Source organism: Aethalodelphis obliquidens, unplaced genomic scaffold (genome assembly GCF_003676395.1).
Source record: "Aethalodelphis obliquidens isolate GAN/ISIS:26980383/991018 unplaced genomic scaffold, ASM367639v1 scaffold18, whole genome shotgun sequence".
Lineage (NCBI taxonomy): Eukaryota > Metazoa > Chordata > Mammalia > Artiodactyla > Delphinidae > Aethalodelphis > Aethalodelphis obliquidens.
Window position 1 is genome coordinate 9608082 of NW_020837962.1, and position 23751 is coordinate 9631832.

Below are 23751 nucleotides of genomic sequence, written 5' to 3' on the forward strand. Positions count from 1 at the left end.
GGGAATGTTCTGGTAATGCCTTGAATTTACAGCAAAGATTGTCTGGATGCAGACAAGTGGAGCCACACTCCACATTGCTGGACACCAAAGGGAACTTCCAGAAAAGCAAATGCTGTGGTCCCCGTCTTCCAGGGACTCAGGACAAGACATAAACTCAGGTGACAAGACGTAAACATTTTAGATGGGATTAAGTGCAGAATGAGCGATGTGTAGAATTATTGTTAAAGGGTTCTAGAACAAGAAGAGATCAGCAGAGAACAGCTAGGTCAAAGAAGGTTGCTGGAGAGATGGGATTTAGGTCAAACTCTGGAGGATGTCTAGAATTTGGACAGGCAAGAATAGTAAAGGCATTCCAGGCAGTGGGGCTACTTTAAAACCCTGGGAGTTAAGTTGGATGTGTGGACAGAGAGAGCCTTCCTGCGTGAGGTAAAGAACTTGTGCTTGGGGAGAACAGGGGCAACGTGGTTGGCCCAGCTTGGTTAGCTAAATGAAGAAGTACGCAAGTCTGAAACACAAATGGGACCTCATAGAAAGTGGGGAGTTAATCAGCTTACAGGAGACCTGAAAGCTATTGTGTTTTTATGATAATTTTTTAAATGCTAGAAGGCTAGAAGAATAAACTGTCGTCCCTATGTATACAAAATACTACAAATAGGACACAGGAAATTGGACCTGAGGGAATCTCAGCACTCAGGCACTCAACCAGGCAAACCTTTGAAGCCAGTGAAAAGGATGAGTTTCCTGGAACAAAAATAACGTGTTGGTGGTGGTGATGATGTGATTTCTAACTAAAGTTCTTTGAGGAGATTCATAAGCAAGTGGATACACAGCTGTGGCTAGGTATAATATCTTTAGTCTTCTAAACCTCCTTGATAGTGTTTGTAAAAAACCATTTAAAAATTAAGCTATCAGGGAACATGTTAACTTTTTGTGGCTAAGCGGTTGCCTTCATGAAAGGAAACAAAGGTTAAGGATCTACAGTACGTCTCTAAAGGGAGAAGAGTTCTTAGTGATCAGTGTTAGGCAGACTTTATTTAGAATCTTTGTATTAACTGAAGGCAAAATCTCCAGATTGTTTGGTAGCAGTGAATTACTTTGGGGAAAGAGCTCTGGCTTGTTACCAGCCTAATGTATATTCAGATACCACTTTTGCCTGCTCTGTGATTCGGGCTGCTTCACTTTTCTAAGACTCTTTGTCCTCGTCCACATGTGGGGATAACACCCCCTACCTTGTAGTTACGAAGAAGTAGCATCACTTACTCATAATATTGGTTGGCAAGAGCAGGTGTTCAACAAACATCAGGTCGGGGTATAGATCTGTTACAAAAGAAAAAGCTGATTAGAAGCAGGTGGCTTTAAGTAAGGAAAATGTGAGAGAGAGAGAGACAGACCCTGCCCATGGTAGGGCAGAGTGGGGAGGATCTGTGTTTGAAAAGAAAGGCATCTGAGAGTAGGAGATTCCTAAGGATGTCAGCCAGGCCTGTTGTTTTGACCATAAAGGCATTGAACACAAAACAGTACATTGTTCCACCTTTTTCTGTTTGGTTGGTTTTGTTTTGTTCTTGTTACTCTTTTTCTTATTTTTACATCGTTCCTCCTTTATGTAAAAACTGTATCGTGCCTCACCAGGAGTACTATGTGCTGTCTAGTCTATCATTCTAATGGGATCTGATGGAACTAGTTAACATCGGGAAAGGGGATTGAATCAGGTGAAAGACAGGACTCTTTAATGTGAAAAAGCAAAGACCAAGAAAAGAACACCATCAGAACTGGTGAAATAATGAGCGGCCTTAAAGAGATAAACACTGACTTGTTCATAAATCCTCAGGTGTTTTGACAAGGGGCACCGTGAGTAGAATAAATGTTGTGTGACTGTGTTTAGGACATATATAAGGAGAACTATGTGAGACGTGGTTTAGACAGGAAATGCAAGTGGACCTTTTAGGGATGAGAATGACTTTTTACGAGCAAAGCTGTAAGTGGCTACAGCAGAGGCTGGACTCTACCTCACATTTAATGCTTGATGCCAGGGAGAGGGGCGTGTGCTCCTGGCATGTTCTAGGGGCTCCGTTGGTCACTGGGCCCTGACCTCGGTGGACATGTTCTGACCCAGTGAGGCTGTTCTTGTATTCCTGAGGAACATAGGATTCAGTCAGGGATGTTCAGTTTCAAAACTGACATGCTATTTAATGAAAATATAGAGAGATGTGATTTTTTTATATTAAGCAGGGACTTTTATTAAAGAGTAAAAAGGGCAGCTCCTTAAGATAAATGGTGATTTCAATCTTTTAGAAACTTGATTTTCTCTCTTCCTCTTCCAAAACATCTAGCAAATTATGTTGACTTCCCACTGGAAGAGGGAACCAGGAAGAGAGGGCCGGGGGTGATGTCACCAGGATGGCGACATAGTTCGTTCCTGACTTCGCTCCCCCTCACAAAAAGGAAGCGAGGAATAGACCTTCCCAACCAGCCTCCCCTGTGAGGGGAAGGACTTAATATAAGATAGCTGGATTCAGCTGAGCCTAGGTGGCTACATGGGAATTGCCCACAGTCCTTTTCTATTTCGCAAAAATTCAGAGGGGAAAATAACTTCAGTGTAATTTTGCCAACTCCACCACATGACCACATCAAAAGATTAAGTCTCAGGTACATGATGGCCCACTTCGAACAGGTGGCTGCTCATCAGGGTAGAAACTGAGCTCAGGGTTTAAAAGTTTCATCAGTGGCCGTGAATGGCAGAATAGAGGGAGTTCATTTAGTTTGCAGGTGCTCAAAAAACCACCAGAAACAAACCAGTTCAAAGAATACCGTGGGCAAACAATGGGTAAATCCCAAACAAGAGTTTCTGTAGCAGTCAGGAAACAAGGATTTAAGTGATAAGATGTCCAAGGTCCCAGCCTGAGGTACTTTTTACATCAAGCTAGATATAAGGTGGGACAGCCTGGTTGTGAGGTGTCTGAGTGAGTGCTAAAGTAACTTCTAGAGGGAATGCCCTGGCGGTCCAGTGGTTAGGACTCCTCGCTCTCACTGCCGAGGGCCTGGGTTCAATCCCTGGTCGGGGACCTAAAATCCCACAAGCCTTGAGGTGTGGCCAAAAAAATTTTTCAAATAATAAATGAAGTAACTTCTAGAAAAGTTTGTGGCTCATAATTAGAAGCATAGCAGATTGGAACCATCTGAGCATCCCCTTTTCTTTTCACCTGGCACCTGATTGACCCACTTTCCCTGCATCCAACACATGCAGTGGTTGGAGAATTGAGCCAAGCAGATAGTGAGAGCCACTGCTCCAGTATTTGGAGTGAGCCAGCAGTGTCCCTCTGCCAGAGCTGGACAGTAGTTATCCTAGAGAGCTCTGAGCAGGTTCTCCCCTCCCAGCACCAACAGCAGCTCCTGTCCTACAGGTGCCTCCCTTCGTGGCTGAGGCAGTGGACCCCAGGAACAGGTGTCATGCATGAAAAGAAGTGGCTGGCCATGTTGGTATTGGCAGTGCAGCTTGAGAGCCTTATGCAGCATTTGGGAATGTTTTCAAGTTTTGGAAACAAAAATCTTCTAATTCTGTTTTCTCTGCTAGTCTTTGTTTTTTGGGGGTTTTTTAAAAACTTTTTTTAAATTTATTTTGGCTGCGTTGGGTCTTCATTGCTACATGTGGGCTTTCTCTAGTTGTGGCAAGTGGGCTTATTGCTGTGGCTTCTCTTGTTGCAGAGCACAGGCTCTAGGCGCACAGGCTTCAGTAGTTGCAGCACGCAGGCTCAGTAGTTGTGGCGCACGGGCTTAGTTGCTCTGTGGCATGTGGGATCTTCTCGGACCAGGGATCGAACCCGTGTCCCCTGCATTGGCAGGCGGATTCTTAACCACTGCACCACCAGGGAAGTCCCTGCAAGTCTTTGTTGATGTCTGTATGATAATCAGTTGCTTGAAATTAACTGAAATTGTTAGTTATTTGTTTTATGGCTTTTTTGGTTGTTTTGTTTTTTGATTTGCATTTTTTTGGGTGTCTTGATTTCTGAATAGCTTAGACTTGGACCTGTAACACCTCAGTAATCCTCAGCCTCTTTCATTGGTTTAAGGGGGTATGGGACAAGCATAGAAATTATTTGTGAAGTACTACAATACTCCCCAAATCCGGATGGAGAGGTGAACACACATCTCTGACCTCATCCTTGTTCTCACCTGTGGGCTATGCTTGCGTGTGTGTACTCTCTCTCTCCCGCTCAGGTTATTGTTGCTGTGAAGTCTGAGACACATAGACGAGGGTGCTTGAGATTGTTCATAGACTGGCTTCTTTACTATGATATCATAGTTTAGTTTTAATTTAAGGGGAAAGCAGGCCAGAATTATGGAAGTGTTTGAAAATGTGAAATTTTTAAATTTATTTTGAGTGTATAATCAGAAGGTGGCTTAGTGGAAGTTTTATATTCTCAAATGGAAGGCATTTGTGGGAGGTGTATCAGAATACCAGCGTACGTTTGCTGCTCTTGGCCATGTTACAGGTGCTGTTACACAGTCAGCCAGGCAGTAGCTACCCATCTGAGCAGACCTACACAAGGAAGTCATGGGGGAGAACCCTCTGGGCAGTCAGGGTAGCCCATGTGCTAGAGCAAAGGCCTTTATCGTTGATATGTTGTTTTTTAGGAATAATAGATATTCATGGTTTCCCTGCAAATCAAGCTGTAAACCATTGAAACAATTTCATTCATCCTCATCCCTCAGCCACCCAGTTTCTGGCCCATAGGCATCCAATTATACTAGTTTCTTATGGCGAGTCCCTCCAGAGACACTGCACATCATCATGAAGTTACATGCTCCTTTTTCCTCGTCTTTACACAAGTGCTTGCATACTACACACACTGTTCTGTATCTTGCTGTTTTCCACTTAGCCAAGTATCTTAAGGGACCTTCCATTTCATTCTTTGTAATGATCTCACTGATTGCCAGTTAGCTTGTTTTCGGGCATTTACTTCTACAAACAATGTGTAATTAACTTCCTTGTATATAGAAGCAAGGCCGGTTTGTTAGGCACAACTTGACTAAGCCTGATTTTTTTGACTTCCCAGCCCACAGCAAATTGGTTGGAAAAGGTACAGCTCCATCTAGGCATTGGGAGCTCGTTAAGAGGGAAATCACAAGTTACAGCTTATATCAAGCAAAGAAACAGAACAGTCACTTTAAAAACATACAAACAACAGCAAAAACTACAAAAAGCCTCCGCAACCATACATTATTTAACCCAGAGGTCAGCAATCCAGCCCCTCTGAAGGTGCCTAGGAGTTGTCATTTACTGGGTGATTATTGAGCACCAGTTGCATGCCACGCCCCGCCTGATGGACCTCAGTGGATAGAGAGTGGGGCTTATTGAAGCTCCAGCTGAAATTCAAGCTTGCCCTTTTTAAGGAGACAGAGTTTTGCAATATAGCCTTCGGAGAGAAAATTATTGAGATGGCCAAAGTGAATTTCAATTCATCTTGCTTTCAAGAGATAATCTTCCTAGGGCTCCAGTGGGCTGGCTTTTTATTTACTGTTTTTCTGACGTGACAGGATGTTTCTCCAACAAGAGGTTGATTTCTTAAGTAGGTTAACATTTCTTGCATTTATCGTGTTGAAGTCATATTTATACTGTCAGTTCTTTTAGCAAATTATTTTCACTTTTCAAAGATGGTCATAAGAGGAAAATTTTAGTATCTCAAATGCCAGTCTTTATTTAGGATGAGTGTTTTTTTGTTTTGTTTTGTTTTTTTAATGCGGTACACGGGCCTCTCATTGTTGTGGCCTCTCCCGTTGCGGAGCACAGGTTCTGGACGCACAGGCTCAGCGGCCATGGCTCACAGGCCTAGCCACTTCGGGGCATGTGGGATCTTCCCGGATCGGGGCACGAACCCGTATCCCTGAACCCATATCCCCTGCATCGGCAGGCGGACTCTCAACCACTGCGCCACCAGGGAAGCCCCAGGATGAGTGAATACTGATTGTACTGTTCTCCTGGCAGAAGTCAGTAATGCACTTAAAATGCTTCAACTAACAGATGGGCATGGATTTATTAGTGCTTCCTCCACAGATGTTCTCACCTTTCCACTTGAATCAGAGGTTCATGTGAGGGGGTTGAGGAAGAGGGAGTTAGGGATTCTTAGAGTCTCTTGTCCCATCTCAAGGGGCTCGATGAAAACCACCCAGTCTTTCTTATGCTAGGAACTTGGGCAGGTCTCAGCTTCTGACCTGAAGCTCGGAGAGGGAGGAGGCTTCTCCTGAGGACTGTGGGTCTTTAAGCTTCATCACTGATACTTGTGTCACCTTAGAGCTGCTATTTAATCTGAAAGTTTGACTTGCTTTTCAGGGTGTGTCTGGCTTTTCTTCTGACTGTGCTGGTGGTTTGTCCTTAGAAATGCTGTAAATGCACTTGCTAAATAATGTAGGGTCAAAATTTAATTCCATTTTTCCTCCTTGTAGATCAGACCCATTGGGTCTGTTGTGTCCAATTTCAAACCTCAAGATGAGTTGGTCACTAGAAGGGTACCTGCTTACTTCATCTCATTGGAGCCCTGTGCAATAAGACCAGCGTCTGAGTGCCCGTTCACTGTTTTATTCTCTCTAGTCTTGTTTACCCATAGATAACATGCCTAGTCCTAGTTTGCAGACTGATGTTCCAGAGATTGTGTTTGTGCAGACCCATCATCACAGCCATTAGCACAACCACTCAAAGCACAGGTGGCTGTTGCTGGGTTGGTAGCTCTATTTTTATGTGCAGAGGTTAGCACTTTTACTGTTATTAGTGAATATTCTCTAGCTTTCTCTAAAGGAAAGAATCCTAAGTTAGTGCGATAGCCTAGTTTCTATATCCTTGACTTGACCCACTTTTTCTGAAGGTTATGCTATGAAACCTCTGAGTATTGCATGGTAAAATATGTAAATCAACTCTTACCTTGCCAAGCCTATAAAATTCTCTCCATTATTACTGGTGTTCTGGAAACTGAATGTCATTTAGGGAAACCACAAAAGCCAGCTGGGGCAGATTTATGCAGGTTAGTATGGTAGGCCAGTTATTCCAGAGTTGATGGCTTTTTTCATTTTCATGTGTTTTGCATTGGTGGTAGGAATTAAAAATCGGAAGAGTATGTTCCCTTTCCTCTAATCTCAAGTAGAATCTTGTTTTTAAAAGCCTCCTTTTGTGACTACTGCCCTTGTTCCAATGTGTCACAAGTTTTGTGTGGTTTAGTAGCCCTGGGTACAATCATTTATGAACAAATAGAGGCTCCAAGGCTGCAGACATTTGTAGAAGCAGCAGATTTTTGAAGGTGTTGCCTTTCTTTAGCCCTCGTAGCATCCCACATTCTCAGTGGATTGACAGGTCATCATTCTGGCTCAGGCTCTTGATGGACAGTGATGCTGCTATGGTTGATAACGCTTCCAAGAGCCCTGATTCCCTGGGATCCACGTGGGGCCATTTGTACTATGTAGTGAGAATGGGAGCGCATCTATAGGTTTCCTCTGCCCTGAGCTAGTGGCAGAGTATGTGTGTTTCAGTGTGGAAGGCTGGTGAATAAGAGTGGAAATAACCTGCAGTGCAGTGATTTTATTTGGAGGATGCTGATTTTGGTGGTGGTTGTTTGACTTGTTTCAAGAAAACATACTTTTAGGCTCAAGAGTTTGGGGTGGTCAATAGCATGTTTTGGAAAAAGATGGAAGGCCTGTTTCAAAATCCAGTTAAACCAAACAGGTATTTGCATTCTGCTGGGGTGAGGTCTTTGATAGTTTTGGGCATAGGCAGTGCGGATCATACATATCCTTTCTCTCTGTTTTCTGCCAGTGCCTGGATCAAAGTGGAACAGCTCAAGCCGTATCATGCACATAAGGAGGAAATGATAAAGATTAACAAGGGAAAACGATTCCAGCAAGCTGTGGATGCCGTAGAAGAGTTCCTCAGGAGAGCCAAGGGAAAAGACCAGGTGAGAGGCTTCACGATTCTCACTTTATGCTGACTCCAGACTGGTTATTTTTGCATAGTAACTGACAGATTAAATATCGCCCGAACCCAAAACTATTCTTAATGCAATGCCAGTGGAGAGAGAGCTACTTCAAATCTAAGGTATCAGTGTTTTGCTAATCAACTTGAAACTCCATGCATGTGGCTGACCTTTCTGGAATAGATTGTTGCTCTTAGGAAAGTCTCTTGGACCCAGGAGAAGTATCTCAGCTTTTGAGTATAGCACAGGCCTTCTCCCTTTTATAGCATGGAGGTTAGGAGCACGGCCTCTGGGCTATATCCACTCCCTGGGTGTAAATCCAGTTTGGGGACTGTGGGCAAGTGACTTGAATTTCTTTTTCAATCCACTTCCCCAGATATAAGTGGAGTTGACAGCAGAGCCTACTTCATAGGGTTGTTGTGTGGATAACACACGTAAAGCACTTATCACAGGGTGTGGCTCCTGTAAATCATGGTAGTGATGGTGGTGGCTGTTGTGGTGGTTATCATTATTATTATTAAACTTTCAGACATCGTCCCACAGTTCTGCTGATGACAAGAATCGGCGTAATTCCAGTGAGGAGAGAAGTAGGCCAAACTCAGGTGATGAGAAGCGCAAGCTTAGCCTGTCTGAAGGGAAGGTGAAGAAGAACATGGGAGAAGGAAAGAAGAGGGTGTCTTCAGGCTCCTCAGAGAGAGGCTCCAAGTCCCCTCTGAAAAGAGCCCAAGAGCAAAGTCCCCGGAAGCGGGGTCGGCCCCCAAAGGATGAGAAGGTTTGTTTTATCTCTGTAGCTTCTGGGATTAGTGACTTTCTTTTGTATACCGGAGAGCTGAGCTCTACGGTATGCTTCAGCTCCGTGAATGGACGTAGAGTCCTCTGCTATGTGCTGCCCTAAAGAATTCTGCAGACCAGGGGAGGGTCACGGCCTGGATGCACGGGTGGACCAGATGGTCGAGGGAGGAGAAGGGTCCACCTGAGCCAGCGTGCAAGGGCTGGCACTGGAAAGGGCTGAGCAGGAAAGAAGGGAAGGCCTTCCATACACGAAGGGCACAGCCCACGTGGGCTCGATGTTAGCATGCAGAGTCTCAGTACTGGTAGAGGACAGGAAGGAGACCTGACAGGTAAAGACAGGTTGTCACCCGATTGTGGAGAGCCTTGAGGTCTAAGCAGTGTTATACTGTCATGGAGTCAGTAGGGGGCCGTGAACACGGTGTTTGAGCTGGATGTGGAGGTGGCAGTGTGCTCCCAGCTGTGTGTTAGGGATCATGGCGGGCAGAGAAGAAAGGCTCAAAGCCAATGAGAAGGGTAACTTCAGGTGTGCGTTCATAAGGAGCTTTCCTTGGCGGGGGTGGGCGGTGGGTGGGATAGCAAATATTGAAAGGAACTGTGTGAGAGGCACTTCAGAGGAAGAGTTCATAAGATTTGGTAACTGGTTACATATAGGGGATGATGGAAAAAAGGGAAGGGAGATGATTTCAAGTCTGTGCTTGGGGAAATGATGATGCCTTTTTTCTGAGCAGGGGAGTAAGGAGAGGAGCTGGTTTATGGGGCAAGAGGACCAGTTCTGTTTTGAGTGTGATGCATTTGGAGTGATGTCTAGACTGCCAGGGAGGCTTCCAATAACATAGGATGGAAATGTAGGTGTGGAGGAGCGAATATCTAGAGAGGACGTTGGATCCATGAGACCAGATGGGGATTGTCTTAGGGGGAAGCAAGGAGAGAGAAGAATGAAGGACAGAAATTGGCTTTGCAGAGAGGATGCACATAGCTCAGGGTTGGAAGAAGTGGGCAGAGCCGGCAAAGTAAAGTAAAGCAGAAATAATATACCTCTCACCTTCTTCCCAAAAAGATTTGTATGAGTCTTAGAAGCCAAGGGAGGAGAATTTGAGGTGAAGGGGGTAGTCTGTCAAAACACAGGGGAAGATTGTTAGAGCAGGATCAAGGGGTTAGAAGCCAGATGGCTGGCACAGACAGACGGGTTATGAGGCCGTGATGAAACGCTGAACGTGAGATCAAAACTTGCAAGTTCAGACACCAGTGAGACCAGGCAGGGAAGGGAGAGAGTGCTCAAGCAGGAGGTTGGGCCGAGAGCATTAGGGGTGGCAGTGGCTGCTGTCTGGGGAGGCCAAGGCCCCCCCTCAGGGTTACAGCCAACTTTTGCCAAATCGTCTGGTTTTTCTCAAGAGAAGCTGGAAATACAGATTTTTTTTTTTTTAAGTGAAATGTTCCAGTTTTAAATGTTAGAAGCTAACTCAAATTTTTAAAACACTTTTAGGTCCAAAGGAACATCTCTCTGGACTAGATTCAGCCTGTCAGCTGCCACTGTGCCATCTCTGCATTAGAGAAGGTCCTTCTCGCTGTTAGATGACCTAAGACAGAGAGTAGATGAGAGCAGCTGTAGCGGTGGGGACAGCCAAGGTGACCATGAGTGCAGGGAACCTCCAGCCAAAGGTGGAAAAAGTTTAGAAATTGCCAGGAGCAGTGCATGAACTTTTGAGGGGGTATGATCTGATTTGATCCAATTAAATTGATTTCCTGGGGACCCACAGAAATCTGGGCTGTCAGGTTTTATACTGTTCTCCAAATTCATGCTGTCTGGTATCTTAAGCCATGGATCTCACCAACTCCTGTGCTCGCCCTGGAGAGAAACTTCTTTTTGGATAAAGGGAGGTATAAAGGAGAGGTTAGGAGGAGGACCTAGAGTTTGAATCATGACTCCGTGACTTGTTACAGCTGTGCAACCTTGGCCAACTGCCTTTGCCTCAGTTTCCTTGTCTGCTTATTGAAAATAATAAAGCCTCTTAGGTTTAAGAATTAAATGAGTAACAGAAGCCAAGTACTTAGCGCCTGTGACACTATACATTCGATGAACATTGTACATCTATTTATTTATTATTTTTTAGCAGTAGCCTGTTGTGCAGTGAGAGTGTGGTTGTTTTAGTGCAACCCCAGGGGCTGCTGCCAGGCTTACTCCTCACAAAAGAGTGTGTGTTGCTATAGTAATTGTTATTTGGCTGGCGAGCTCCTCTCTGAAACAGCACAGTAGCCTAGCTGATAACTGGGCAGAGCCCCAGATGATTGCCATTCTGGCCCATAATTCTCTGTCCCATTAGGATTAACTGAAAAGCCTGACCTTGATGGCAGGGGTGTCGATTATGTGTGGGAAGGCGAAGGCTGTGTTTGTGTCTAGACTCTGTGTGGGAGCCATGTGAGGGGTGCACATTCACCCTCTCTCGGGGGCTCTTATTTCTGAGTCCTGAGCTGAGAACTGCAACTCCGGGCACAAACCATCCGGACAGGACAGAACTGTCCGTGGTTCTCCTAAAATCCAGACTTGTGCAGAGAGCAAGGAGTCAGGAGTTGAGGCCTTTGGTCAGTGCTGGACAGAGAGCTGTGTTCTCGCCTTACTCCCTTCTGTTGTGGCCTTAGACAAGTCACTAGGCTGGTGACCATTTACATTTAAATTAATTTACATTAAACCCAAATTAAAATCCAGTTTCTTAGTCACACTAGCAGGTGCTCCATAGTGACATGTGACTTGTGGCTACTGCACTAGATACAGCGGAGTCAGAACATGTCCATCATGACAGGAACTTCTCTGGGACAGTACTGCGCTGGGCCTCTTTTTTTTTTTTGTTTTTTGTTTTTTTGAGCGTCTCCACTGCAGGCCAGGTGTCAAGGGATAAAGCTCTACAGCTGATCTGCTCTTGCCCCTCCACCACAGATTTGACCTCATGTCCATCTCCCCATTTGCTGTCTTCCAGCCTCGGTGGCCCTCCTTGCATTTTCCCCTCGGCTGTCTAGTGGAGATCTCAACATGCCCCACTGAACTCTTGACTCCCCCACCCAAATAGTTCCTACCTTCTGTCTGGGGAGAGAGCAGGCTCCTGGCTCCTCAACATCCCGGTTCTAATTCTGGCTTTGTCACTTAGCAGCTGTAAAAAGTTGGGCAGATCTCCTCACTGCTCCATGTGGCTTTCTTAGTCTTTTTTGAGATATGGTGGATTCCTTCTGAAGCCAGTATTGTTATCTTAATGTTCATTATTTGCCATAAGGAATTTTCTCTGTGACCTGCTGACCACACTACAGACCACAATCGGGCTTTCCCGTTACCTCCATCCTTATGAAATTTTGGCACAGGAACACATTTGTTACTTCTAGAACAGAGAAGAAGAAAGGCTCCCTCTGTGTTGACAGGAACTTGACCTGTTTCTCCCGATGAACAGTCATCAGAGCCATGCCTGGGGGGAGACCGCGGAGCTGGCAGGGCTAGTTCGGGGTGGAGTGTGACTAAAGGGAGCAAAACAGTGAAGCGGTGCTCCCAGAGTTAGGCAGGAAGACACCTGCTCCTGAGGTGCCACGGCATTTTGACGATCTGCCTTTCCCTCTGTAGGACCTCACCATCCCCGAGTCTAGTACTGTGAAGGGGATGATGGCCGGACCCATGGCTGCGTTTAAATGGCAACCAACCGTGAGCGAGGTAATAACCTCTCCCGTGGACCAGGAGAAGCCCGGCCTCAGAGCTGGTTTCCTGGCCTGACTGTGTGATGTGCTCTTCCTTTCCCCCACTTTTCTTGTGTATGAGACTTTTTTTTTTCTAATTGCCAAACAGTACAGAAGTGAATGAGTTAAAAAGCACAGGTCTCCACCCTGGGGCATCCTGACTGTTAAGCTTGATGTAACTCACTCCAAACCCTTTGGTGCACCCACTTAACCATCATTTACATAATCACATACCCATGTTACAGTTTTTACTTTCGGGAGTAGTGTTGGTTTTCACAAAAGTGGGATCATTCTGCAGATTTTTTCCACTTGGTACTTTATAAGCACCCTTTCACTGTATATACAGCTTTGATGTTTGGTAGCTGCACACTACCTTATCCTTGGGGTGGATGCACCGTCCCGCTGTTGCTGGGCCTACTTAGGAAAAGCCTTGACGGTCCTGCAGTTATTGCCTCCTCATTTCTTTTAATACTGATCCTCAGTGAGTCAAGACACTCAAGGGTCTGGCACCAGGCACAAGTGGGCCAAAATCCTAAGATCAGAAAAGTTTGAGAATTTGGTTTGGTCTGCTGGGTCATCCGAAGTGACTGGTGAATGCTGGATTTAAAAAATAGTATGCTTTTAAAATATTATTCCAGTGTTTGGGAATAATTTATCCACCAACCTGGCAGAAACGTTCATTCTTTTCCACTTGAAACCAGTTTTCCTCCAGGTAGAATGGGCATCGTTTATGAAAGGCTTAGACCAGCAGTGGGAGAAGAGTTTCCAGGCAGTTGTGAGAATGAGCCCAGCTCCCAGAGGTGTTTCAGCCAGAGGAGAAGCTGGTTCTCAGGTAGAAGGAGGTGACCTGTGTTGGAAGATAACTTGTTTTATTAAATCATTTTCTGGTTTCAGCCTGTTAAAGATGCAGACCCTCATTTCCATCACTTCCTGCTCAGCCAAACCGAGAAGGTAAGTTGTTCTTTGAGGTTCTTCATCCTTGGTCAGGAGCTGGCCTGAGGGGAGAGTCCTGCTCCTTTGGAACCTCACCCTAGTCTGAAAAGTTAGTCTGTACCTGTACTGCTGCCCAGAGCAACTAGTTAAGTTTAAAAGTTACATAGAGGACCACTCGTGAATCAGGCACTGTTAAGATTAAAAATGGGGCTTCCCTGGTGGCGCAGTGGTTGAGAGTCTGCCTGCCGATGCAGGGGACACGGGTTCGTGCCCCAGTCCGGGAAGATCCCACATGCCGCGGAGCGGCTGGGCCCGTGAGCCATGGCTGCTGAGCCTGCGCGTCCGGAGCCTGTGCTCCACAACGAGAGAGGCCACAACAGTGAGAGGCCTGTGTATCGCAAAAAAAAAAATACTAAAAATGAACCCAAAAAAGCTTTTAAAACTTAGTGGCTGTGTGGTTGAGATATTTGCAGTTGCCTTCAGAGTCTAGGATGGAATTGAAACTTCAGGAGCTGTCGACCACCCACAAGGTAGCCAGTGCTGCTGGATGAAGGCAGTCTCCATGAGCCCTGGGAGTGTGGGGGTAGTTTCCCCAAGTGTCTACAGGGCTGTCGGTTAGGCTGAGCCCTGATAGGATCTGCTGATGGTATGTGACCTTGGAGTTGGACAGATCTGTATTCCAAGCCTAGTTATACTGACCAGGTCTGTAATTCTGGGCACATGACCTAACACCTCTGATTTTCAACGTCATGATCAGCAAAAGCATCTTGTAGAGCTGCGTGAGAGCTGAATGAAGTGACGCAAGTTAACTTTTCATGTGTGGTTTGGAATTCAGTAAGGTTGGACACCAAATAAGTTTTTGATGTTAACTTCCCGCTTTGGGCCTAACCTTAATAGGGAAATCGTAATGAAGACTGGTTAAATGTTCAGTTTAATAAGTGGTTTTCTCATTTCTTCTTTATTAGCCAGCTGTCTGTTACCAGGCAATCACAAAGAAATTGAAAATATGTGAAGAGGTATGTATGTTCCATGCCTCCTCATTTTTATTTTCATTGGGGCCTCACATGGGCAGGCTGACCTGACGACTTGTGCTTCCTTTCCCTAGGAGACTGGGTCCACCTCCATCCAGGCAGCAGACAGCACGGCTGTGAATGGCAGCATCACACCCACAGACAAAAAGTAGGACCTTTGATGAAGAGGCTTCCTGTGCCTCTGGTTCTGCTGGGGCCAGAGGGTGACCTCAAGGTGGCTTGTTAAGGGTTGTGTCCCAACCGTTGCTGGGACTAAATGGAAAGAGAAAGGGAAAGTTGTAATTCTTACGACTTGCCTAGGAGTAATTTGACTTGTGGGAGACAGAAGCTGCCCTATAAATGTACTGTGGATTTGGCTTCGTGCTCACCGGTGAGTCTCCAAGCAGGGAACACTTGGATCAGTGGTTCTTAGACTTTCCTGTGTCTCAGAATCACCTTGGGGAATTCCCTGGTGGTCCAGTGGTTAGGACTCCGAGCTCTCACTGTCAGGGACCCAGGTTTGATCCCTAGTCGGGCAAGTAAGATCCCACAAGCCTTGCAGCGTGGCCAAAAAAATAAATAAATAAAACAGCTAACTTAAAAAAAAAAAAAGAATCACCTGGAAGGCCTCTCGTAAAGCACCGATTGCTTGACTCCACCCGTAGGGTTTCTTGATCAGTAGGTCTGGGGTGGACAAATTCCCAGATAGCTGCTGGTGCTCATCAGGAGACCATGCTTTAAGAACCACTGTCCTTGGCCCTGGTGGGGGCAAAAGATGAAGGCAGCCCGTTGTCCTGCCTTCCCTGGCTCTCCCTGCTGTCGCCTCCCTGTCCTTCCTGTGCACCTGCCTGCTGCTCTCCGCCCCACCCAGACAGGTGGGGGACTTGACTGTGGTCCCCAGGCCTTAGCTTGCATCCACACTTGCCTTTGCCTCAATTCTGACAGCTAGTTGTATTGTTGGAAAGGGTTCTTGAAGAAGGAGCATTCTCTTGAAGTACGTAGCTAAGTCTGAATCTCCCATCTGAGTCTTCTATAGGGTTCTTTCTCAGACTAAAAACAGTGTCTTTTACATTATTCATCACTTTTTGTACTGTTAAAGTCACTTGTTCTGTCAGTTATATTTAGTGAACTTCCTTAGTGGAGTGAAGGAGCTAGAGGCATGTTATATGCTAATAAAAAGAGTAATGAGTATTGCCCATTAAACTAATGAGGATTTTGTTGGCTTTTTTAAAAAATCCAGCTCTAGGCCAAGGACAGAGTCCAGTGTTTTCTCCCATCAGTCAAACCCTTTTTTAACATGAGTGTAAAGCCAACTACAGAGCAGACCAGCTGCCTCGTACCCAGTCCACCTGGTCCACATTTTCCATCTTGCCTCAGGGACACCATGAGGGACTGTCAGTTGCTGTGTTTAAAATGCATAAACTTTATCCCCAGGTCTTCTAGGTGTCCTGAAACACCAAGAAAAGGAAAGAATTAGTATGTCATGATTTAGAATCATAGGGAAAACTTGTACTACCCAGATAGCTGTGAATGACAAAAGATACCTCCTTGTTTTTAAGCTTTGGCTTGAAACTTAATGGTCAAGGGTGCCATTTGGTGAGGAAGGTGGTGGTGGGTTCCATTTTCAGCATTTGATTCAAATGACTTAGAGCAGGCTGGGACAGAGAGTATGAGAGTGCATATTCCAGCAATGATAGTGGAACCTCTGAGCCAGTTTGAAAAGGTGGCTGCAGATAGACTTGCAGGAGACTGAAAATACTGAAAGGATAACACAGGTCAAAGTGAAGAAGCTGCAGAGGATCTTAGAGCTGAGAGAAACACAAGCTGAAAACAAGAACATGAGGTAATAAATGAAGAAAGAGGACTTCCCTGGTGGCGCAGCGGTTAAGAATCCGCCTGCCAATGCAGGGGACACGGGTTCAAGCCCTGGTCCGGGGAGATCCTACATGCCGTGGAGCAACTGAGCCCGTGCGCCTTAGAGCCCGCGAGCCACAACTACTGAGCCCACGTGCCACAACTACTGAAGCCTGCGCCCTCTAGGGCCCACGTGCTGCAACTACTGAGCCCATGTGCGGCAACTACTGAAGCCCACGCACCTAGAGCCCATGCTCCACAACAAGAGAAGCCACCGCAGTGAGAAGCCCGCGCTGCAACAAAGAGTAGCCCTGGCTCAAAGCAACTAGAGAAAGCCCACGTGCAGCAACGAAGTCCCAACGCAGCCAAAAAATTAATTAAATGAAGAAAGAGGCATTGTTTAGCCATGTCTCATGCAAGGAGAGTTACAGAAGTGCAAGAACCAAGAAGAGACATTTGGGCAAGGTAAAATCATCTATAAAAGCATGTAGCAGCTTGTAGCTCCCAAGTTCTAGGGGTTGTAGGAAGGAGCAAGCTGTAGGAAGTGAAGGTAAGCCAAACATACTGTCCACCTGAGTACTTCAGATTCAGAAGGATCATACTGGGCCTGCAGTTAGAAGGCGTGGTGGAGAGAAGGACAGGCCAGGGTAGAGAAGCAACGGGAGGAAAGAGGTTCAGGAGAAGAATCCATGCACTGGGAAAGAAAGATTGGTTCCAAAGCTCAGGTGAGGCTTTGAAGAAGCGAGGCAAGGCCTGTCCCTGCTGACGGCACGAAGAGTGCAAAGGTGGTGCAGGGCGTGGAGCTGGGAAGGGGAGGTGAGCACCAGGATGCTGACTCCTGCAGTTGAGGAAGGTGGCTGGCTCCGTACTTACTTCTCCTGTTAACTTGTCATGGATCCCAAGGTGCTTTAAATTGGCATCTCAAGACCTATGACTCGAGGTGGCTGATCAGGAACTGTTGCAGGATCTGAAGATAAATGTCTGCCTTCTCACTGTAATGGAATTGTAAGCTCAGACCTTCTATCAAAGCAACAAGGAAATGATTTGGAAGATTTGCCATAAACCATATGAGTCATACTTCTTGCAGTGGCAGTTGAGGATTTTAAAATGCCTGTTTAAACTTATGAACACTTTTGAACAGTGGCATGATAAGAAAAGGCACGCTTTGCCTGCACTACCGCTGGCTCTGCAGTGGTGGTGTCAGCACACCACAGAGCAGCGTTCCTGGTGGTCTTAGGTGAGGCTCCCCAGGTTTATGAGGAAGCAGAGCCTGTGTGGCATTCAGGATCTCACCCTGTCCTCCCCCACCCCACCCCCCACCTTGAACTGATCAGTCTCTCTCTTTTTCAGGATAGGATTTTTGGGCCTTGGCCTCATGGGAAGTGGCATCGTCTCCAACTTGCTAAAAATGGGTCACACGGTGACTGTCTGGAACCGGACTGCAGAGAAAGTAAGCATTCATAGTGGTGCTTGTTGGGTGGGGTGGGACAGAGCCTTGACCCTTGGGGTAACTAAGGATAGGACTCTCCCTCCTGTCTCTCTTCATCGTTCTGCATGCCATGGAGTAGAAGCCAAGCTCTTAGTTCAGGCAGGTGGGGGTGTAGATACACCAGTGTAGGACGTTATCATAAAAACTGAACATTTAAAACACCCAGGGGTATAAAATGAAGTGGAAATTTTCCCTCTCTGCCATTACCTGAAATAAGTAATAGGAAAAAAACCTGTCAGGTTTTTCCATGCACATGCAAGAGTTTGTGTGTGTGTGTGTGTGTGTGTGCGTGTGTGTGTGTGTGTGTGTGTGTAATCATTGATATGGAGAGTGTGTATCAACAGATCTGCTTCGTCCTTGTTAATGGCTGCACTATGTTCTGTGTTTGGATTGTATTAACAGCACCGTGCCGTAGAACATTCTGTGGTGAAAGAGATGTCCTATATCTGCACTGGCCTGTGTGGTAGCCACTGGCCACATGTGACTCTTGAACACTTGATTCATGGCTAGTAGACTGAAGAATTTTAAATTTTGTTTCACTTAAAAATAAACAGTCTCCTGTGGCTAGTGGCTACCATATGGGACAGGACAGGTTTAGAAGTTCTTAACCTCAGGTGGTCCATGGATTCAAGGGGTCTGTGCATGCCCTGAAATGGAATTCCAAGTCTTTTGTAATGGAGAGAGGCCAGGCTCCCATCAAGTTCCCATCCAGGAAAAGGTAAAGAACCATAGCCTAGGACTTACCTGGTGGCGCAGTGGTTAAGAAACCACCTGCCAACACAAGGGACCTAGGTTCAATCCCTGGTCCGGGAAGATCCCACATGCTGCGGAACAACTAAGCCCATGCGCCACAACTACTGAGCCTGTGCTCTGGAGCCCACGAGCCACAACTACCGAAGCCTGTGTGCCTGGAGCCCGTGCTCTGCAACAAGGGAAGCTACCACAATGAGAAGCCCGTGCACCACAACGAAGAGTAGCCCCCACTGGACGCAACTAGAGAAAGCCCATGCGCAGCAATGAAGACCCAACACAGCCAAATAAAATAATTAATAAATAAATAAATAAAATTAAAGAAATAAAGAACCATAGTCTAAGTACCAGAAAATTAAAGCAGTGTATTTGCCAGGAACGAAGAGACCAAGAAAGAACCAGCCTCTTGAGGAACAAGGTGTGGCTAAGCATATATTTGTGAAATGATGGGGTGAGCATCCCATGTGTGTAGCAAGGTGAGAGCTGGAATGAAGGGAGGTAGTAGAGCTGGTGGATTTGAATAAACAAAAATGTTCTAGGCAAAGTAAGAAGTTCACTTTGTTAAAACCGCCCTTTTCAAGAATAATAAGGAACTGGTTGGAGAGTTGAGGGAGCCTGGGAGAAAGGGCACTGAAAGCCATGCTAAGAGATGTGGGCTTCAGGTGCTGGGCATTGGGTAGGTGCTGTGGGGCCCTGAGTCAGGAGTGAGATCTCAGAGGCCCTTTCAGCAGATATTTCTGATTCAAGGCCAGGGTAACCAGGAAATCTAGACATGCATACTTGCAGAACATCGGTAGAATCTAAGGGTTTGCATTATAAGTATGTTCCCATTTGATAGAAGTGCCTCGGGTCATCCTGTTTTCTTGATTGGAAAGCTTAATTGTTATAAACGTGGCCATTCTTTCCAGATTAATTTATGGGAAGACAGTAGAGCAAAGCAATTATGAACTTGGGCTTGGAATCAGACAGCTCTGCTGCTTACCCTCATTTCTTTCAAAAGGAAAAACCAGAAGAAAACAAAATTATTAACATAGATCTTTTTAAGTCTGTCTTTTTAAGGAAAAAGTGAATTTTTTTTTAATAAATTTATTTTTTTTTATTTTTGGCTGCGTTGGGTTTTCATTGCTGCACACAGGCTTTCTTTTAGTTGCAGTGAGCGGGGGCTACTCTTCATTGCAGTGCGCAGACTTCTCTTTGCAGTGGCTTCTCTTGTTACGGAGCACAGGCTCTAGGTGCACAGGCTTCAGTAGTTGTGGCTCACGTGCTCTAGAGCTCAGGCTCAGTAGTTGTGGTGCATGGGCTTAGTTGCTCCGTGGTATGGAGGATCTTCCCGGACCAGGGCTCAGACCCATGTCCCCTGCATTGGCGGGCAGATTCTTTTTATTATTTATTTATTTATTTATTTTTGGCTGAGTTGGGTCTTTGTTACTACATGCAGGCTTTCTCTAGTTATGGCGAACAGGGGCTACTCTTCGTTGTGGTGCGCGGGCTTCTCATTGCGGTGGCTTCTCTTGTTGCGGAGCATGGGCTCTAGGCATGCGGGCTTCAGTAGTTGTGGCTCACAGGCTCTAGAGCGTAGGCGCAGTAGTTGTGGTGAACAGGCTTAGTTGCTCTGTGGCATGTGGGATCTTCCCCGACCAGGGCTTGAACCGCTGTCTCCTACATTGGCAGGTGGATTCTTAACCACTGCACCACCAGGGAAACCCAAGATGAATATTTTTTTTAATTAGTTTTTATTGGAGTATAGTTGTTTTACAATGTTGTATTAGTTTCTGCTGTACAGCAAAGTGAATCAGCTGTACCTATACATATATCCTCTCTTTTCGGATTTCTTTCCCATTTAGGTCACCACAGAGCATTGAGTATAGTTCCCTGTGCTATACAGTAGGTTCTCATTAGCTGTTTGTTTTATACATAGTAGTGTATATATGTTAGTCCCATTCTCCCAATTCATCCCAGCCACCCCATGAATAGTTTTTGATAATACTCCTCACAACAAAAAATAAACGAAAAAAAATTGAAAAGTATGCCAACTCGTTTTTTTTTTGGAATTTAAAAATTTTGTATTTCTAAAAATTTCCCACTACCCTAACAATTTTTATGTATTTTTCCCTAGTTTTTGTGGGGGGTTTTGGGGGTTTTGTTTGTTTGGTTTTGGTTCTTTTGAAGTATAGTTGATTTACATTGGTAGATTACTTTCAGGTGTACAGCATAGTGATTCAGTATTTTTATGGGTTATATTTCATTTAAAGTTATTATAAAATGATGGCTATATTTTTCTATGCTGCACAATATATCCTTGTAGCTTATTTAGTTTATATATAGCAGTTTGTACTGTCCCCTACTCCTATTTTGCCCCTCTCCGATTCCCTCTCCTCACTGGTAACCACTAATTTGTTCTATGAGTCTGTTTCTTTTATTTATATTCATTTATTTGTTTGTTTTTTAGGTTCCATATATAAGTGATAGTGTAGCGTATTTGTCTTTCTCTGTCTGACTTATTTCACTAAGCATAATAATACCCTCTAGGTCCATCCATGTTGTTACAAATGGCAGAATTTCATTCTTTTTATGACTGAGTAATATTCTTCCGTGTGTGTGTCTGTGTGTGTACCACATCTTCTTTATTCATTCATCTGTTGATGGACACTTAGGTTGCTTCCATATTTTGGCTATTGTAATGCTGCTATGAACATTTGGGGTGTGTGTATCTTTTCAAATTAGTGTTTTTGTTTTCTTTAGGTATAAAACCAGGAGTGGAATTTCTTGTTAAACAAATAGTATAGTAATGATTTAAAGATTTTTAAATAGCTCACAAAGAGGAAACAATAAACAGAGGTATTAAAGAGATTCAGTAATCAGGAGTAATCAGAATATATCAAGCAGAAAGTGGCCATTTTTGGCTTGTTAAATCATCTAGTAGGACAAGTTTTTAATGTATTTATGTGTACTTATTTGTTGTTTTTAAAAAATGTGCTCTGTGTTGGTGATTTGAGACTTTGCCAGAGATCATTATAAATGGACACAGCCTTATTCGAAAGCCATTTGTCTACATTTTTTAAAACCATTTTTGGAGCCTGTTATATTCTACTTACAGAGATCTAAATTCAAAAAATAGAAGAGATGGATATTTGTTGGACTCATTTATAATTAAAATCAGGCCAGATATTGAACTGCAGGAGAGCCATTAGGTAAACTCAGGTATATATCTCAGTGGAGTATCCTGCAGCCATGCATTATAAACAGTAATTATGAAAGTCTATAATATTGATAGATGTAATCATATAAAATGTTAAAAATTAGATGCAAAATAATAGGTCCAAATTATTCTAAATACTTTTTTGAAATGCCTTTAGAAAAAGGAAATACAGGGCTTCTCTGGTGGTGCAGTGGTTGAGAGTCTGCCTGCCGATGCAGGGGACACGGGTTCGTGCCCTGCTCCGGGAGGATCTCATATGCCGCAGAGCGGCTGGGCCCGTGAGCCATGGCCGCTGAGCCTGTGCGTCCAGAGCCTGTGCTCCGCAACGGGAGAGGCCACAACAGTGAGAGGCCCGTGTACCGCAAAAAAAAAAGAAAAGAAAAGAAAGAAAAAGGAAATACAGCAAAATGTTAATGATGTATTTTGTTATGAGATGTTCTAGTGATTTTAATTTTCAGAAAAGAAAAATTAGTGCTTGTAGACCCCCCCGCCAGAAACAATTCAGTACGGAATGGCAACCTGTTAGCCCAAGCCCTGCTTCCCCAGCTCACAGGGCACTGGGTAGATTTCACCACAGCCAAGACAGCGACAGCCACAAAGAGCGGCAGACAAGTACTATTCACATCCTGTTCTTCATTCAGAAAACCTTCAGCAGACGTTTGTTTTGTGCCTCCTGTGAAGTAGAACATGGAACATCCTCCTAGGCAAGACTGGGGACTTCCCTGGCAGTCCAGTGGTTAAGACTCTGCGCTTCCACTGTAGGGGCGTGGGTTCAATCGCTGGTCAGGGAACTAAGGTCTCACATGAGTGTGGCCAAAAAAAAAAAAAACCACAAGACTGTGCTTAAGGGGCTTCCGTCCACTTCCCTGAGCAGTCAGACTGCCCGCTGGGGTCCCTGGCTCACAGTCTCAGCCTCTTGCCTTGGAAGGCCACTCCGGAGGACTGAGCACTGCATCTCTGGCCTGGCTGGTGTGTGTGTTGTGCACTGCCTGCAGCTCACATTAGGATCTGTGACTTTTGCAGTGTGATTTGTTCATCCAGGAGGGGGCCCGCCTAGGAAGAACCCCCGCTGAAGTCGTTTCAACTTGTGACATCACGTTTGCCTGCGTGTCGGATCCAAAGGCAGCCAAGGACGTAAGGATCCCCTCCCTCCCCTCAGCGTCTCAGGTTGTGGCCGGGAAAACTGGCTGGCCTCCTCCCCTTCTCCCCTGAGCACTGAGTGAGTGTTTGCATTGGGGGAGGGGTGGGGCGGTGGATTTCCCATTTGGGGGCCATCTCCCATTGTGAAGGGTGTTTGCATAGATTGAATACAGACTTCCTTTAATTCAGAACAAAGAATGAAACTGATGAGGGTCCCTGAGGTCTGTGCTGAAATGTGAAATGGTTCCTGACAGGCTAATGTATTCCTGTTGAGCTGGAAGCTTTGGTGTGCCTGTGGTCCATGTGACAAGTTCCTATGTTTAGCTATCGCTGTATTTGTATGCTTTAAAAGTTCAAGTGCAGTAGTCATCTTGTTAAACTCATGACTGGACTAATCCAAGTAAATCCAAAGAAGCCAAAAAAAATAAATAGTGAGGTTCCATCTTTTCAATGGGAGGTTTTTAATAAAAAGAAACACACATGTTCTTTTTGAAGATAAATGGGAGCATACCATAAATTCTCCTCTTTCCCTTGCTTATTTACATGCTCTTCCCTTTTGAGCCTTAATATTTAGCTTCTATTTGGGAAATGAGCCAAAAAATCAGCAGGACGCTGACCTTAGGTCTAAGGGGCTCCTGGGTGTCTGGCTGGGAGCCTGGGCTATTGCTTCTCCCTTGTGTCCCCACAGCTGGTGCTGGGCCCCAGTGGTGTGCTGCAAGGGATCCGCCCCGGGAAGTGCTACGTGGACATGTCAACGGTGGATGCTGACACAGTCACCGAGCTGGCCCAGGTAGCGGCCTCATTCGGGCTGGCCCTCCAGCATCCTTTCAGTTGGAGCCCAAGACCCAGGCTAACCATGCCGAAGAGTGGGCAACTTAGTTACTCTAGAGCCAAAGCCAGAGACTTTGGGACTAGCCT

General features: G+C 45.4%; 1 protein-coding gene across 1 annotated transcript in view; it reads left to right on the plus strand.

Annotated features, from left to right (window-relative positions):
* The window catches only part of GLYR1 (glyoxylate reductase 1 homolog), a 34546-nt gene that overhangs the window by 4842 nt on the left and 5953 nt on the right, over positions 1–23751 (plus strand). The window contains exons 4-12 of the mRNA XM_027117487.1: positions 7799–7937; positions 8485–8727; positions 12349–12435; positions 13353–13409; positions 14357–14407; positions 14497–14570; positions 17606–17705; positions 22717–22827; positions 23522–23623. Of these exons, the coding sequence (XP_026973288.1) occupies positions 7799–7937; positions 8485–8727; positions 12349–12435; positions 13353–13409; positions 14357–14407; positions 14497–14570; positions 17606–17705; positions 22717–22827; positions 23522–23623 (964 nt within the window). The remainder of the gene's footprint in view (positions 1–7798; positions 7938–8484; positions 8728–12348; positions 12436–13352; positions 13410–14356; positions 14408–14496; positions 14571–17605; positions 17706–22716; positions 22828–23521; positions 23624–23751) is intronic.